At 59.8% G+C, this 16798-nt stretch overlaps 2 protein-coding genes across 5 annotated transcripts in view; one reads left to right on the top strand and one right to left on the bottom strand.

Annotated features, from left to right (window-relative positions):
• ARHGEF11 (Rho guanine nucleotide exchange factor 11) overlaps positions 1-3800 on the top strand; it is a 78489-nt gene extending 74689 nt beyond the window's left edge. For 3 of the 4 annotated variants that reach the window (XM_028131335.2, XM_054711564.1, XM_028131329.2), the window contains 4 exons: positions 815-910; positions 1709-1950; positions 2159-2348; positions 2577-3800. In XM_028131335.2, coding sequence (XP_027987136.2) covers positions 815-910; positions 1709-1950; positions 2159-2348; positions 2577-2635 — 587 coding nt within the window. In that variant the 3' untranslated portion in view covers positions 2636-3800. The remainder of the gene's footprint in view (positions 1-814; positions 911-1708; positions 1951-2158; positions 2349-2576) is intronic. The other variant, XM_054711565.1, reaches the window with a different exon arrangement.
• Positions 3801-5094: 1294 nt separating this feature from the next.
• Positions 5095-15688, bottom strand: LRRC71 (leucine rich repeat containing 71). The gene is made up of 15 exons (XM_008155625.3): positions 15375-15688; positions 13047-13196; positions 12626-12751; positions 12446-12521; positions 12199-12276; positions 10867-10935; positions 10499-10658; positions 10339-10422; positions 10171-10260; positions 9357-9506; positions 9084-9177; positions 8631-8719; positions 7427-7541; positions 5670-5794; positions 5095-5449 (listed from the first exon to the last, which is right to left on the bottom strand). The coding sequence occupies exons 1-15, from the start codon at positions 15532-15534 to the stop codon at positions 5330-5332; spliced, it is 1686 nt and encodes a 561-aa protein (XP_008153847.2). The 5' UTR covers positions 15535-15688; the 3' UTR covers positions 5095-5329.
• Positions 15689-16798: the final 1110 nt, after the last annotated feature.

Here is a 16798-nt window from a genome sequence, read left to right as displayed (position 1 = left end):
ACTCGGGACCATCTCTGAACGTCGTTCTGTAATAGGAGGGTATTGCCTAGTGCCTGGCACTGATCAGCCATCAGTAAAAGTCTGCTCGTGTCCCTCCCTCGTCTGCCAGTCCTAAGGAAAGGGTGAGGCTCTTTTCAGAGCCTCAGGCCTGCGGAGACGAGGACTCCTGCTTGCAGCCAGGCCCTCCAGGTGGCAGATGAAGGAACTGGCAGTGTGGGATGGAGATGCAGCTGACCTAGAGGTTGAGCTGAGAGAGGGGCCGTCGGACAAGTCTGGGAAGATGCTCAGAGAGTAAGGGGTGTGGCGAGTGAAGGAGGCGGCAGGGAGGACACCCAGCTGTGATATGGTGGACGGCTTTAAGACAAGCAAAGCTGAGCCTGGCCAGGATGGTGCTCAGGACGGGTTTGGCCAGAGCAGTGAGCCCAGGGCGGGAGTCGTGGCAGGGGAGGGGTCAGCTGGAGAGGGAAGCCCGGTGGAGGGGAGCAGCAGGCAGGGTGCTCCTGAGGAGTGGGAGGGAATTCCCGATCCTCCCCTCGTGCTCAGCTCTGCCTCCCTTTCCAGGAGCATTTATTATTCATCTGCTTCCAGTCTGCCCTCTCTCCTGGGTTTCTGGGAACTGAGCTTCCTTCTCTGTCCTTTGGTGAATTGGTGGGAAAGTTCTCTGCAGCTCCCTGGGGTAGAGTCACGTGTGAGCTTGTGTTCACTGTGTTCTTCCCTTTTTCTTTCTCTCCATCCCATGCCTTCCTCCTCTCCTTCCCTTCCCCTCTCTTGGTCTCTGCTCTCCCTGGTGGTGGTGGTGGCGGTGGCGGTGCAGCTGAGGTGGCAGGCAGTAAGGCTGTCCCTGCACTACCAGAGGGTGGCCAGGCAGAGGCTGAGCCACCTGAAGTGGAAGGCGGAGCAAAGGCTACGGGTAATGAACCCCTCCTGGGAGCCAGCGCTGAGTGTGGGGCCCCGAGGGCAGAGCCGGGCCCTGGGCATTAGAGCCCTGCCTGTGGCCACAGACAGGGACAGGCCTTGTGCCATCCCCTTGTCGAGAGCTGCCCAGAGCAGCAGGGTAAGCAGCTGGTGCTGTCAGGACGTGGGGCGGGAAGCCTGGCCCGGTGCCCAGGGCCCAGTGTCCTTAGCCTGATAGCCTGACGGTGAGCCACTTCTTGCCCACACCAGCCACCACTCCAGCGCCACGGTGGAAATAGGCTACATGCCCTCCACAGTTCCTTGGCGTCCACCTATGCCTGCTGCCTAGGCAGGGACCCTCTGCGTCCTTCCTCCGGCTGTCTGACCCCCTATGATGAGGAGGCATCTCCAGGATTGGGAAGTAGATGGCCGAGGGGCAGGGTCAAGGAGGCTACTGCCCATGGCTTTTCACAAGTTTCTAAAACCAGCCACCACCCTCTTACCCTTCCTTCTAGGGATGGGAGCCCTTCCCCATTTCCCCAATGAAACACACAACCCTGCCACTTCTGCCTTAACTGTCACTGCTGAGTGTCTTCCCCTGGCATGGGACACGCTAAGCAGAACTGCCATCTAGAAGGCTCTGTGAGGAGGAGCGCTCTAGGCGTGCGGTAGGCAGCACGAGGCCGAGTGCGCTGAGCTCACCCTAGGACGGTGTCCTTGGCCCAGGCAGGCAGCGGGAGCGCCAGGGGAGAGGAGGTGGCGTCCCCTTGCTCTGCACTTGCCTCCTAATCTCTCTCTCTCGCCATGGGGACAGGGAACTGTTTTTATGTCAGCATGCCAGCAGGACCCCTGGACTCCAGCACCGACTCCTCGGGGGCACGCACAGACCTCTCTCAGCCCGACGGCCTCCCTGCCTGGCGGACAGAGCCGCAGCCGCGGGGAGGCCATGGAGAGCCAAGGCGCCCCGGCTGCTCGCCCCCCAGCCTGGCCATCAAGGACATGGGCATAATCTTCCAAACCATTGAGCAACTCACCCTCAAGCTCAACAGGCTCAAGGTGAGGGACATGGGGCTCAGGCCCCAAGGCGGTAGGAGGCAGCCTGTGCTCAGTCGTGCGGGCGGGCGGGGGAGCTTCCACTGGTGGTCAGGTTCCCGCGGGGATGTGGGCCAGTGGTGTGTCCGGGGGAGCCCAGCTCTTGGCCTGCCCGGGCTCCCCTCAGTGCACCCGGGGACCCTCTGAGCCGGACCTTCCCGCACTCTTCCAGGACATGGAGCTGGCCTACAGGGAGCTGCTCAGGTCTCTCGGGGGCGAGTCCTCCGGCGGCACCACGCCTGTGGGCAGTTTCCACACAGAAGCGGCTAGATGGGCAGACTGCTCCCTGTCACCTCCCGTGAAGGACCCCCCGTCCTCTGACTCCTGGGACAGCCACGAACTGGGGCCCTGCCCTGAGGACAGTGAGTGAAGCCGGTTTCCTCTTCGTCCCAGCCCCAGGGGAGAGCGTCCGCTAGTGAGGACACGCTGCCGCCGCGCAGTGTGAGAAGGAAAGGGGTTCTGAGGGGGTCTCCTTGCCCCTGAGTACAGATAATTCCCCCAGTTCTTAGGAGCTTGAGGACTTTGCGGGCAAAACCTAAGAGAGGGGTCATCTCAGGCCAGTTCCTCAGTCATCACTGCCCCCTCCACAGGCACCAGAAGCCCCCGGGAAGACAGCGCGGCAGACGCAGCCTCATCCCCAGGACTGTAACTGCGCACCACCGGTCCTCTGCACCCCACTCCTCCGCTGGGGACGGGCCTCGGGCAGGGCACAGGGTGGGGATACCCCAGGCCTCCTCCGTGGTCGAGAGAGGCAGTTCAGGAAACGCACCGAGGGAGACCGCATGTTGCTTGGGAGTCCAGTTTCAGTGTCTTGCTCATCCTCACCTGAGGAGATTTTCCATTGATTTTGTTTTAAGGGAGGGGGAGAGGCGTCGAGTGGTTGCCTCTCTCGGGCACCCTGACCAGAGGCTGGGGATCAAACCTGCACCCTAGTGACCGGGAATCGAACACTAACCACTGAGCACGCTGGCCAGGACCAGGTTCAGGGTCTTTCCCCTCCCTCAGGCCACCGGTCCTGGGTCTCCTGTGCATGCTGACTGCATCCTCAAGGCCCCCTTGTCCCACATACGCGTGGGTACCTCAGGCATGCGAGTGAACAGGAAGGCTTCTGTGTAAACGCACTTTCTTCTTCCCCGTCCTTTCCCCAGGGTCCCAAGGCTCTCTGTCACTTGGTTTCCTATAAATATGTATGTATTGTATGTGCATCTTGGCTGTTGTAAATAACTCGGACCTTTCTGTTCCGGGAGTGCTGGAGGCCGCCGCCGCCCAGGGAAGAGGTTCCCGCGCATCTCCCAGTTCTCGCCCAGCTCCAGGATCAGGGCCTGAAGGTTGAGCCAGTCCCCGGTGGGCCCACCTAGCGCGGGAGCCGGCCTCTGCGGCTCAGGGCCAAGCTACACCCTCCCCGCTGGACTTCCCGGCTTCAGGGGACCTCTTACCCCACCTGTGCCCACCCTTCCCCACAGAAAACCAGTGTATCAGGTACGGAGCTCAAAACTGGGTGGGCCCCAGAGTAGGGGGTTCAAATGCTGGAGTCCCTCAATTCACCCAGGACCATCCCAGGAGCCACTGCAACATTGGCCCCTGTACCAAGTCTATGGCACCTCTCCACTGACTCACAGAATATACACACTGTGCTAGGTGTATATATACATATATAAATATATATATAATATATAAAACACAGATATGGAAATGACTGTTCTGTTGTTAAAATAATGTATACTCTTTTATTTTCTTCCTTTCATGATTAAGATTTTTTTTTAAGAAAAGTTAAATATTCTTCAACTGTAGTGGCATGTGTGTGATTCTTGTTAAACTGCTCTGATAGAAGATATTGTGGTTCTTCCCCCTGCGACTGGATAGAGGGACAGAAGGAAGTCCCCCTCACCCGACATCCAGTCCCAGACCCAGCTCCTGCCATATTCTCTCCCAAGCTCCAAATGTGTGCTCACTGAAGTACAGTTGTTAAGTTACACAGCCCCATGGCCAAAACACAAAAAGACACTTCACCCACTTAAACACACACACATACAGGAGCAGTGGATCCTAAGTCACGAGACCTCCTGAGCTGCCCTCAGTGAGCGTCAGGGCTTTAAAGGCAAACATGCAGGGGAGGGGCATCTCAGCCTGCACCCCCTGCAGGCTCCGCACCCCTAAGCCAGCGACATCTGACACAGCCACATCCTCTGACCATCAAATCTTCACTATCTGCCTTCACGGTTGGACTTAGAGACAACAGCCCTAATCTTCCCCCTCCTAAACCTGGCATAATTCCAGGTGCTGACCTCGGAGGCTTATGGTCTAGTTGGGCACAGAATTAGTGCACAAGTCATTGGTGAAGTGCAGGAACGAGAATGGGGGCTGTGAAGGTTCACAGAAGCTTTACTTTAGAGCAGCCGTTCTCAACCTGTGAGTCGCGACCCCTTTGGGGGTCGAACGACCCTTTCACAGGGGTCGCCTAAGACATCCTGCATATCAGATATTTACATTACAATTCACAACAGTAGCAAAATTACAGTTATGAAGTAGCAACGAAAATAATTTTATGGTTGGGGGGGGTCACCACAACATGAGGAGCTGTATTAAAGGGTCGCGGCATTAGAAAGGTTGAGAACCACTGCTCTAGAGGGATTCAGGCAGGAATAACTGGAGCAGCCGAGGTGACTAATCCTCGCCAAGCACCTGTAATTGCTCCGTGTTGGGAACCTAAAGCATGGCCAGGTTTCCTGCAGCAGCTCAGCCAGCTGCCCAGAGGCTGAGCAGGTGGTCCGAGGCCGGAAGCCTGAGAGCCACTGAGCCTCCCCCAGAGAGTTCTCGGCAGGGAGAGCACATCTCTGTCGGGGCAACAGAGTGAAGGGATGTGGACCAGGTTAACTGCCCAGAGGGGAAGGAGGGCCACTGCTCTGGAGGCTCCCCGTAAAGTGGCTGTTGGCTCCCAGGAGCCAGCCCTGTGCGCGCTCCGCCTGGTCAGTAGGCCCTCTCAGGGAGCCACACTGATGGGCCCCTCACCATTTGGGTGTCCCTGGTTTAAGATGGCAGACATTGTAGGTACGTGTGCTCTAGGAAACACAGGAGAGCCTGGCTCTGGCCTGAGCAAGCAAGAACTAGGCCCTCAGGAGGCAGGAGAGCAAGGCCCGGCAAACTGCAGCGATTCCGCCATTTCTGGCCATTACATGAACAGACTCAAGAGTCCAGATGTTCCAAGTAGTTCCAGAACAAAGTTTTAAACAACTTCAAGGGGGGGAAGTACAGCAGTGGCCTTCGTTCCCGATCTGAGATCTCAGGGAGGTCAGCCCACACCTGGACAGGAGATGCTTCTGTGGCCGGAGGTGCGAGGGGGTGGCTAGGTGGCGGAAGCCATGGCCTCCTCCTCCCTGGGCTTGGCCTTACTGATGGGGTCCCTGGGCAGCATCAGTTCCTGGATCATGATGTATAGAGGGTTTTGCGGGGAGAAGTTGTTTTTCTGAAGGAGGAAAAGGAAGGCCGACGGCTGGCAAAAGGGATGGAAACGAGTTTTCTGGGAGGAAAACTTCCTGGGACAGGATGGGCTAGGGGCTGCGGGACGTGGACAAAAGGCAGAGTGAGTCTGACTGCTAATCTTGCAGCAAGACAGACGGAGGGCGTGTGTGACAAAAAGAACGAGGAAACCACAGAAGCGGCGCAGGACAGTGAAGGGGACTCACCGCCAGATTCAGCCAGAGCAGCCCCACGGGGCCCTTGGCCGCGCTCTTGGAGGACTTGTGGAACTGGGCCTGGTACCGCACCGCATTGAGGAAGCTCTCCAGCCCCACCTCGGTGATGCGGTTTCCTGGTGGAAGGAGCCGACAAAGTGCCTCTTACACCACCACCCTCGGGACAGCCTCACTCCACCACCAGCTCCCAGCTCCCAGCCCGAGACAACTCACCCCAACACGCCCTCACTGCTCGACTCCTCACCCAACACGCCCTCACTGCTCCGACTCCTCACCCAACACCCCTCACTGCTCCGACTCCTCACCCCAACACCTCTCACTGCTCCGACTCCTCACCCAACACCCCTCACTGCTCCGACTCCTCCCAACACCCCTCACTGCTCCGACTCCTCACCCAACACCCCTCACTGCTCGACTCCTCACCCAACACCCCTCACTGCTCCGACTCCTCATCCAACACCCCTCACTGCTCGACTCCTCACCCCAACACGCCCTCACTGCTCCGACTCCTCACCCAACACGCCCTCACTGCTCGACTCCTCACCCCAACACGCCCTCACTGCTCCGACTCCTCACCCAACACCCCTCACTGCTCCGACTCCTCACCCAACACCCCTCACTGCTCCAACTCCTCCCAACACTCCCTACTCCTCACCCCAACACGCCCTCACTGCTCCAACTCCTCCCAACACTCCCTACTCCTCACCCCAACACCCCTCACTGCTCCAACTCCTCACCCCAACACGCCCTACTCCTCACCCCAACACCCCACACTGCTCCAACTCCTCCCAACACTCCCTACTCCTCACCCCAACACGCCCTCACTGCTCCGACTCCTCGCCCAACACGCCCTCACTGCTCCGACTCCTCACCCCAACACGCCCTACTCCTCACCCCAACACCCCTCACTGCTCCAACTCCTCCCAACACTCCCTACTCCTCACCCCAACACGCCCTCACTGCTCCGACTCCTCACCCCAACACGCCCTACTCCTCACCCCAACACGCCCTCACTGCTCCGACTCCTCACCCCAACACGCCCTCACTGCTCCGACTCCTCACCCAACACCCCTCACTGCTCCGACTCCTCACCCAACACCCCTCACTGCTCGACTCCTCACCCAACACGCCCTCACTGCTCCAACTCCTCACCCCAACACGCCCTCACTGCTCCGACTCCTCACCCAACACCCCTCACTGCTCCAACTCCTCACCCCAACACGCCCTCACTGCTCCGACTCCTCACCCAACACCCCTCACTGCTCCAACTCCTCCCAACACTCCCTACTCCTCACCCCAACACGCCCTACTCCTCACCCCAACACGCCCAACTCCTCACCCCAACACGCCCTCACTGCTCCGACTCCTCACCCCAACACGCCCTCACTGCTCCAACTCCTCACCCCAACACGCCCTACTCCTCACCCCAACACGCCCTCACTGCTCCGACTCCTCACCCAACACCCCTCACTGCTCCGACTCCTCACCCCAACACGCCCTCACTGCTCCGACTCCTCACCCCAACACGCCCTTTCCCCGCCCCCTCCTATCTCTCTCACTCCCTCCAAATTGCCCGACCCAGGACCTGACTTCCTCTCACTCCAAAGGGCCTCGGACATCATGATGGTGTCCCTCCAACTGGGGGAGAACCAGGTTCTGCTCTGTGGGGTCAGGGTGGGGGCACCCTTAGGGCAGTATGGGCCCCAAGTAGCCTTGAGACAGGAGGGCAGGGTGGCTGGCACACTTACGGAGGAGGTTGAGGTGCAGAAGGACCTTGTTCCCAGGCATGAAAACTTTCCCGTCTCGGTGTTCCACGGGCTCCAAGAGAGGGTTGACCATCTCTGTGGCTTCAACAATCAGTTGCTAAAGTAGAAGAGTAATTGCAGCCACAGAGAGGTTGGTCAACAGGCCAATCATTCGTTCGTTCGACATGCATGTTTTGAGGGCTGGCTACAGTCCCGGCGTTGTCCTAGGTGCCGGGGATACAAAAGTCAATAAGCCCATATCCTCAAGCAGCACCTGGGCGTGGGAGGCAGAAAGGGAGGTGGTAAGGTGGTGTGTGTGACCAGTGGCAGAGTCAGCTCAGGGTCCTGGAGGAGCACCAGCCCCGGCTCCCAGAGGAGGCGGCCTGTGGGCTGAAGTCTGAATGGTCCCCAGTAGATACCAGATAACGAGGAGGGGAAAGCTGTTCCAGGCAGAGAGAGCAGGTGGTCCAAGGCCAGAAACAGGACTTGGCACAGGGGTTTCCCCGTTTCCTAAGGGCTGGCGCACCCAGGGCAATGATGGGAGGGACGGATGGAGAGAGGATGAGGAGAAAGTGCCATAGTCCTGGTGAGAAACAGCAGCCTGGACAAGACGGGACAGCGGAGGGCGAGGCACCCTCACCCCCTTCTCTACCTGACCGTCCTCTTTTGTAAGGTCTTGTCTCGGGTGCCAGAGAGGACTCCTAAAAGGGAAGGTCTCCTGGTGGACAGAGACAGCCTCTCGGAGAGGAGAGCTGGAGGGCTGGCAGGTGGGAGCTAATGGGTGACAGTCCGGGAAGCAAGGAACAGATTGGTCCTAGTGGGAAGGAAAGGGAGGCTCCAGGGCAAAGGAGAGAGGGTCTGAAGGAGCCTCACACACAGTGGGGCAACGCCATGACTATGAGAGGCCCCGTTCCCAGGGCAGCTGTCCCAGCGAACGGTGGAGGTGGTGATGGTTAAGTCAGTGGCCTTTTGGGAAGCAAACTGATTTGAGACAGGATCAAACGTGTGAGCTCCTAATAAGCAAGGAAAAAGAAGGGGAGGGGGCCCCTCAAGCCTGAAGGGAGGGGCATCCTGTTATCCCCCAGCAAGCCCAGGCTGGGATGGGGGGTGTCCTGTGGAAGCGGCCACAGGACAGGACAGGACATTCCAGGAGGGCTCCTGGGACGTGATCCCGCCCCCCCCCCCGCCCCCCACCCCCGAAGCCTACCTCTGACTCCAGGAGGATGCTGCGCTTCTCTTTGCTCCCAGTCTTGGTCCCTTTGCCCTTGGTTGGTTTCTGCTCAGGGATGGTCACCTCTGGAGCAGGAAGAGGGTCAGAATGCACAGTGCAGACCTCTGTTACCACCCAGGTTCCCCCAAGAGAAGGGCTGGGCCAGGAAGGCGACCCCTCAAACTGGGTTTGGGTGCAACAGAAACAGAGCTCGAGGGGACCCCCAGCTGGAGGGGGTCCTCTTCTCAGGGCAAGGCCACGGGGTCTGCCCAGGGAAACAAGGGTGCGGTGGTCAGGACATGGGACTAGGTGGGGCTTTCCACACCATCTCCTGAAAGGCAACGGACTAGAAAGGGGTGTGCCCAGAAGACCAGCTCATCCCTCCTGCACCCGGCCCACTGCTCCTCCCCCCAAACCAAGAAGGCGCTGCAGAGGGGCTCTAGCACTTACTCCCCTTGCTTGTCTTTGTGGCGTCTTCCTTCTTTAGGTTTCCTTGTATGGGTGACTGTCCAGACCCCGACTTCTCCTCTTTCTTCACCACTTCCTGTGAAGGATGGAAGCAGACAAATGGAAGTCCTCCCTCCCTAGGGGGTGGGGAGCGGCTGGGAGGAGGCCAGTGTTAGGACCCTGGGCCTGAGGTAGGCTTTTGAAGGCCTCCTTCCCTCCCGCTCCACCTGCTCCTCTCAAGCTTGCCCGAGGCTCTCTTGCCCACTGCACACCTACCCCTGCCTTCTCCTTTTTCTTGACCAGGCCCTTCGGGGTCTTTGCTGCCAGCATCTTGTCCCCCTTGTCTATCAGCGCCACACTGCTGGCTCCCGTCACCTGATTCTTCTCACGTTCTGTTTTGGAGTCCCCGTGTCGAGAAGAGGAAGGCTGTGCTCACAAATGGGAGGGGATGGAGGCGGAAGCCAGTGCGCCTTCCCCAGGAGGGGGAGGGGGCGGCCCAACGGGCAGCGCCCCCACCCCAGCTGCCTGCCTCAATGCTAAAGTAGTGCATGTGGGACTTCTGGGGATGGTGGTGCTGTTGGGGAGAAAGGGCAGAGGGCCCTGGGGGTGGGGGTGGGAGAAGGGGCTCAGACTCTCATATCGTTCCTGTGTTTTACATGCATTTAATCCTCTCAACAGTCCTATGAGTGACATGCCAAGGTCACAAGGGATTTCAAGTTCTAGCAGTCTAAATCTACTCCTTTCTCCAAAATCCTCACCGGGGGACATGTTTTTATTGATTTTAGAGAGAGGAAGGGAGGAGAGAAACATCCATCAGTTCCCTACTGCACCCACCATGACCGGGAATTGAACCCAGGACCTTTAGGTGTACGGGAAGATGCTCCAACCGACTGAGCCACCCTGGCCAGGGCTACTCCTTTCTTCTAACCAGTACATTCTGCCCCTGGAGGGATTCTGCGGTGACAGCCCCAATGTGTGTTAGGCCAGCGCCGAAGCTGGGCCGGCGGACAGTCAGGACAGAAGAGGAACTGGGACAGGGCCAGCTTGCTGAGAAACAGCGGGCCGCGGAAGAGGCTGGGGTGCAGCTCACCGACCGCAAGCGCTCCTGGGTCCCCTTTTCCAGCAGGAGGCGCCGGCGCTCCACCACTTCGGTGTGTGTCAGCTCGAAGGGCTGCAGGACCTGGGCCGAGGCGCGGCTGTCAGACACCCTGAGCCCGTGCCCTCACCCAGCCCGCAGCCGCCCGGCCGGCACGCCCACCTCGGCCAGCTTCAGGGCGCCCTTGTCCTGAATGCGGTTGTGGGCCAGGGACAGCCACAGCAGGGAGCGGTTCAGCCGGAGGCCCTGAGGGGCGGGGAGGGGCGTGACCACCAGACCCGCGGGCGCCGGCTCCGCGGGTCCCGCCCTCCGGTGCACGCACATCCGCGATGTAGCCCGCGCCCTCGTCTCCGATGTGGTTGAAGCCCAGGTTGAGCGAGACCAGGGTCCGGTTGCAGGTGTGCAGCGTGGACAGCGCCTGGCCCAGGAGCTGCGCCCCGTGGTCATCGATGTTGTTGTTCCGCAGAGACAAGTGCGTGATCCTGGGCGGAGGCAGAGGGCGGTCACTGGGAACGCCGGGGCCTGGGCGTGCCCTGGAATCTCGGGGAACTTGGGGGCACGAGGAGGGTCATCGGGTCTGAAGTTTGTGGGGCAGGAAGTGAGGGTGCCTGGGGAGGCGCGGGGGGGGGGGGTAAGGAAGGGTGGGGACTAGGAGGGCTTGGAATGGGGGCAGGCGGAAAGGAGACTCACGTGCTGTCCAGTCCCATGAGCTTGTGATAGGACTGCTCCGGCAGCGGGTTCCCCTCCAAGGACACCTTCCTGAGGGCGGGGTTGATCTGAGAACCGGGGGGCACCACCGAGGCCCGGTGAAGGTAGGGACAAAGAGGAAGTGGGGGCCTCTGAGGAGCAGCTTGGAAACAGAGTTAAAGGATGGATCCCAATATCGGACATTCTAGGAGAACTAAATTACATTTCATTCTCCAGACTGAAAATCCAGAAGTGTGGCCACGGGGAGGGGTCACTCCCCAGAATTAGCGACCTGTGGTGAGGTGGCCTCTAGAATGACCCCGAGGACCCCCACTTCCTGGTGTCTCTATGCCCGTGTGTAATCCCCTTCCCCGGAGCGTGGCTGGACCTAGTGACCCACACCTGACGAATGGAATGCGGCAGAAGTGAGGGGAGGTCACTTCCAAGGTCAGCTTCCACGAAGGCCGTGGCTGCCACCTCGGGTGCTCTCTGGGTCACGTGAGCTGCCAGGTTGCGGGGGGGGGGGCACTCAGACGGCCCAGGAGGGGCTCAGGGTGGACACGCTGCAGCCTATCAGCAGCCACACGAGTGGGCCTGGGAGCAGGTGCTCCAATCCCAGGGGAGAGGACCGCAGCCCAGCCAGCAGCTTCCCTGCAGCCTCACCACCACCCTGAGCCGGCAGCACCCGCTGACCTGCCTCCAGACTTACTGCACAGAAACTGAGAGATGCTTGTTGTTTTACGCCACTACATGCAGAGGTGATCTGTTCCCCAGCCTTACATAACTAATACGTCTCCTATCCACAAGGCAGTGGCGTCTCCGACAGTGCTGCGAGGACAGAGGGCTTTCCCCAGCCACAACGCAAATGGAACTAATGGCTACAAGTGTCTCTATTTAAAAATTGTCTCCCATGGGGTAGCACCACCTCTCCGCTCCCACTCCCTCCCCCCAGGAACCACTCTTTCACCCCCACTGCCCCCACTCTGCCCTGCAGCATCTGTTCCTCGATCCTTCCCCTCCCTCACTGGACAGCCCGCTCCTGGAGGGTGAGAACCAGCCCTTAGTACAGCGTCAGGCCCCAGGCATCCAGGACCCAGAAAACCCTCCCGGGAGAGAGTGGCGGTAGGACTGATGGCGAGGGGAGGGGCTGAGGCCTCAAAGGGCAGGCTCTTCAGGCGCTGGTAGAGGCAGAAACAGGGACTCTGCTTCCTGTCAGATGGGAGCTTCAAAACCCAACGGGTATCAGCCGCAGGCTGTTTCCCCAGGGATGCCAGCCCGGGCCCACAGGAGCTGGGACCTGCCACTCCCCTCCCTCCCCAAACGGCTCCCTCTGACCTGAGCGTGGATGAGCAGAGAGGTAGCAGGGCGATGAAGGTGGCCAGGGTCTTATCAGTCAGCCCCACCTTCCAAAAGCTGTTGGTGAAGGCGCAGGAACACAGCTGGAGCAGCGCCTGCTTCCCGCGCCATCCTCCCTGCCACACCCCCCCCCCCCCCACCTCCCCAGGAGCTTCCCTGTCTCTTCAGTTCCTTCCCCTGAGCCATCCCCCACACTGGCCCTCCCCACCCCCCCATGTCCCCTCACTTGATAGACTGCAGCTGGTTGAGGGGGGGCAGACACTTAGAGAAGATGCCCAGGATCCTCTCCTCAACCTTCCAGCCTACGGGAGGGAGAGGAAGACGGTGCCTCAGGCCTCCGGGAGGGGCTGGTGGTGGGTTGGGCGGGGGGTGGGGGAGGGGGAGGGAGGAGGGGGGAGGGGCCCACCGCGGATGTAGATTTCCTTCACAGTCTTGTCCTCGGGCTCCAGTTCCACCTGGATTGTGGGCCGGAAGAACACGTACTTGCTCTCCAGGCTGTTGAGGCTGCAGGAACCTGACAGCCGCTGATCATCTGGCAGGAAGAGGTGCAAGGAGACGGTGAGGGGCGGGGCAGCCAAGCGGGGGCATGCGGGGCGGGGGGGGGGGGGGGGGGGTTTGGGAGATGCTGGCCGGGGCCTCCGCTGCTGGGGCCAGGCTGGGGTCTGCCAGGTTTGGAGGGAGATTTCCCCCTGAAGCCACCCCCCACCACCACTTACACCCACCCTGCCCTGCGCCCCCCTCCCCCCGCCATCCAGCCCTCCGTGCAATAGGAGGCTGGGGGTGGATGAGATGGCCCTGGCGGGCACCCCAGCTCCACTGTCACTCACCCACGATGGGCTTTTCCGACACAGAGGAGGACGGGACAAAGGTGGGGTGCGGGCGGGGCCGGGCGACCACCTTGGGGAAGTCCGAGTAGCCCAGCCGGGTGCAGAGCTCCGCGAAGTCCGTCTCCAGGGACCCGGTGCACTGGTACTCCTCTGCGGGCGGGGCAGACAGGAGGGCGGCGCCGGGGCTTGGCCTCAGGGGGGCAGGCCCCCCGCTGAGGTGGATGGTCTTACAGACGTTTACAAACGTCAGACCCACGCCGAGCACCGTGGGAAATCCAGACGTGGGAGAAAGGACTGTGGGGAGTGGAAATGTGCTGGCTCCTCCCCGCACCCAACCAGTCAGGGCGCTGCCACCGCTCTCAGCTCCCCGGGGGGCCTCCGCCTCCCCCAGGGTGTCCCCAGCCCAGCCAGGCCAGATGGAAGCAAAAGACGGGACAATCTCTTCACTCCCACTCCCCACCCCCGGACCCTGAGGTCCAGCAGAGCTGCAGGCTTCTATTTATTTAGCAAACATGTGCGCGGCTCTCACTCCTTTCCCGCACTGTTCAAAATCTTTAGGAAGATTAAGTCATCCAAGCTCTGTATGAATCCAGACAGATGCCCACCACATCCCACTACTCACCCCACTACTCAGACCGGAGGTGTGGAGGCCCCAGGGACCCCGCTTCTTCCTGCTTCAGGAAGAAGTGGTTCTGGGAGATGGGAAGGGTGCCCCTGGCAAACAGGAGAACCTGCCAGCCCCTCCCCCTGTAAGATCTCTAACAGCGGGTCCTCCCTCACATGCCCTTCCTTCGGGCTTCCCCCTCTCCATCTACCTCCTCAATCCAGAAACCCGGGAGTCATTCTTGCTATGTTCCTTTCTCTCCACCCCATCTAGTACACCAATTCTTATTACTTCTACCTCCGGAGTATTTCTCCCAGGAGCCTCACCCATTCTCCCTCATACCCTACTCCAACCACCACTGTCTCTCACCTGGGCTCTTGAAATATCTCATAACCCATCTCCCCGCCTCCATTCTCTGCCCCTTCCACTCCATTTTCCATATAGAGTGGGTGTGTGTGTGTGGGGGGGGGGGATGTGTGTGTGTTTAATGTCATTGGGTTTTGTTCTGTCTCTCCTTCAGGAAAATGCTCTTTCTCCAGCTCTCATCATTCCCTCCCCTCAGCCACCAGCCCTGACAAAGAGATGGCACCTGACCATGGTCTCATAACTTTTTCTCAGCTTGCTTTATGGGGAGTCCAGGAACAGCAAATTCCTGTCCCTCTCTGATGGCAAAGCTGTGGCTGTGAATTAAGAAGCCTTCCAGCCCTAGCAGGTGTGGCTCAGTGGATAGAGCATCAGCCTGCGGACTGAAGGGTCCCAGGTTCGATTCCGGTCAAGGGCATGTACCTTAGTTGTGGGCACATCCCCAGTAGGGGGTGTGCAGGAGGCAGCTGATGGATGTTTCTCTCTCATCGGTGTTTCTAACTCTCTATCCCTGTCCCTTCCTCTCTATAAAAAAATCAATAAAATAAAAATAAATAAAGAAGCCTTCCAATAAATTCCCCTTTGTGGGTAATTAACTTAGGTTGGGGTTCTATCACTTGCAACACACAGAGCCACACTCCTACCTAGACTCTTCGTGGTTTTCTTATCGCAGAGAACGTAAATCCCACGCATGCGGGACTGCGCCCATCTTTCTTTCTGTGTTGCATCTGGCTGAAGAGCAGGCACCTTCTGGTAGCCCCCCGCCCCGTCCTCCCATCCTCCCCTGGTCCTTCTTTTCTCATACATCATATCACATCTTATTGTCTTTGTCAGCATCGCAAACAGAGTGTGGGCTCTTTAAGATCAGTTCAGTTCAAACATCTGCCAAGCTGAGATGCAAGAACTGTGATGTGAGTCAAACCGGGATTCACATTCCAAGATGGAGCAGGAGCTCGGCACCCAGTGGGTGTGCCATCAGTGCGTGCTGCTGAATGAACCGATGAGTTTGCAGTCTACAAAGCACGTCCCCACCTCCATAGGCAGGGCACGGCTCACATTCCATACCACAGAGAAGAGACGCGCCCAAGGCCACACACTTAATGACGGTGACCACTTACCACACTCCTGCCTGTGCCAGGAGCCGGTACATTCACACTCTGAACGTCCGCCGGTGGAGCCCTTTCCCGACAGCACTTCTTTGCACCAGAAATTCCATTATTATTTCCCGGGTCACCTGTCTGCCCCGCCCAGCACTCCAGGTCAGTGCCTGGCACCACGGCGCACCATCCAGCAAGAGGCCGGTGGGTAGCACACAGCCTCCAGGCCTCGAGGCCGGATCCCCCAACCCCGCCCCAGCCTACCAGGGTTTTTGGGCTCCTCCTCGCCCACCGGCAGCAGCACGGCCGCAGGCTTCTCCTTGGCCGCGCGATCCCCCTTCTTGGTCACTGTGCCCGACGACTTCTGGATCCCGGGACGCAGGGTCCTGGGGGAGGCTCCCTGCGTGCTCGACTCGACAGACATGGGGGTGCCGTCCGCAGCGACTCTGGGGACCCTCACGGGGGCGAGGCAGCGGGATGGGTGGTGATTCTGCAGGCGGCGGCCGGCTCAGGGGTCTCTATCCCGCATCCACCAGCCCGGCAGCAGCGTAGCTTCCGCGTCCGTCTCCATGGCAACGCCGCCGCCGCCGGCTGGGCGGCCGCGGAAAGGGGGCAACCGCAGGGCGCACGGCACGTGGCCGCCAGAGAGCGCTGCCGACTCGTAGCAGGAGGGGCGGGGCCGCAGGCGGGGGGGGGGGGGAGGGGTTCCGGGGGGCAGGGTCCGAGCGGCAGAGATCTAGGGGGCAGATGAGCCCTCGAGGGTCCGGCCCTGCGAACCCTTTGGGAAGGGAGCGAGCCAACCCAGGAAGAGCCGGGGCGGAGGGGACAGGGCTCGACGGGACCAGAAAGAGGGGTGGGGGCTAAGGCCGGCGGGCGTGTCCAGCCATCCAAAGTCCCCCAGGAAACTGAGCCCAAGAAAGCGGAGCTGGTTCGGCCTATCAGGAATGGGGTGTCTGAGGAATCTGGGGAGAGTCCGGGTGGGGCAGGTCCTCCCTCTGGGTCTGCCCTCCTAGCCTGTAAGGAGGGGCTGCTGGTGGAAAAGGCCCAGAGACACCCACAGGGAGCTGGTGTGGAGCGAGGTTCCTCTTCTCCACGGCATCTGTTGGGCCTCCTCTAGGTCTGGGAACTTAGCTAATGAGTTCATGAGTCTGGGAATGCTTTTTAGAAATCTTGAATTCTAAGTGCTCAGGCAGTCCAGTCCCTGCTGGACCCTCGTTTGAGTATATCCTCTCCCGTCCGCCTTCCTGCCTCCAGCCTCCCCCACCCCACTCGGTTCCACGGCCCCGGTGCCACTCCCAGCCCTTCCCACCTTTCAGCCGTGGTGCAGTTCCCCTGTAGAGAAGCCAGTTTTGGGGGTAGGCTCCCCCCGGGCAGTCTATTAACTCTCAGAACATGCCATTTCCCCGCTATCTGAGCACTTACCATAGTAAGTGCTATGTGACTGATAGTGACTGATACTTTTCATTCACTCAGCCACTCAGTCTTTTAGGGAACATTTATCGAGTGCCTACTATGTGCCAAGGGGGGCCAATGTTAACCATAAACACAGGGGACTTACAGACTGGTGGGAGAAGCAGAAATGAATCAAAGAATCACTTAAAGAAACAACACATTACAGAGGTGCCTGGTGCCTGGTGCCCGGCAGGCCTCCTGCAGGCATCTGTTGGATGCACGCAGCTGTTACTAGT

Source organism: Eptesicus fuscus, chromosome 22, assembly GCF_027574615.1.
Source record: "Eptesicus fuscus isolate TK198812 chromosome 22, DD_ASM_mEF_20220401, whole genome shotgun sequence".
NCBI lineage: Eukaryota > Metazoa > Chordata > Mammalia > Chiroptera > Vespertilionidae > Eptesicus > Eptesicus fuscus.
The sequence above is the reverse complement of the archived record's forward strand: the minus strand, read 5'-3'. Positions and strand labels throughout refer to the sequence as shown.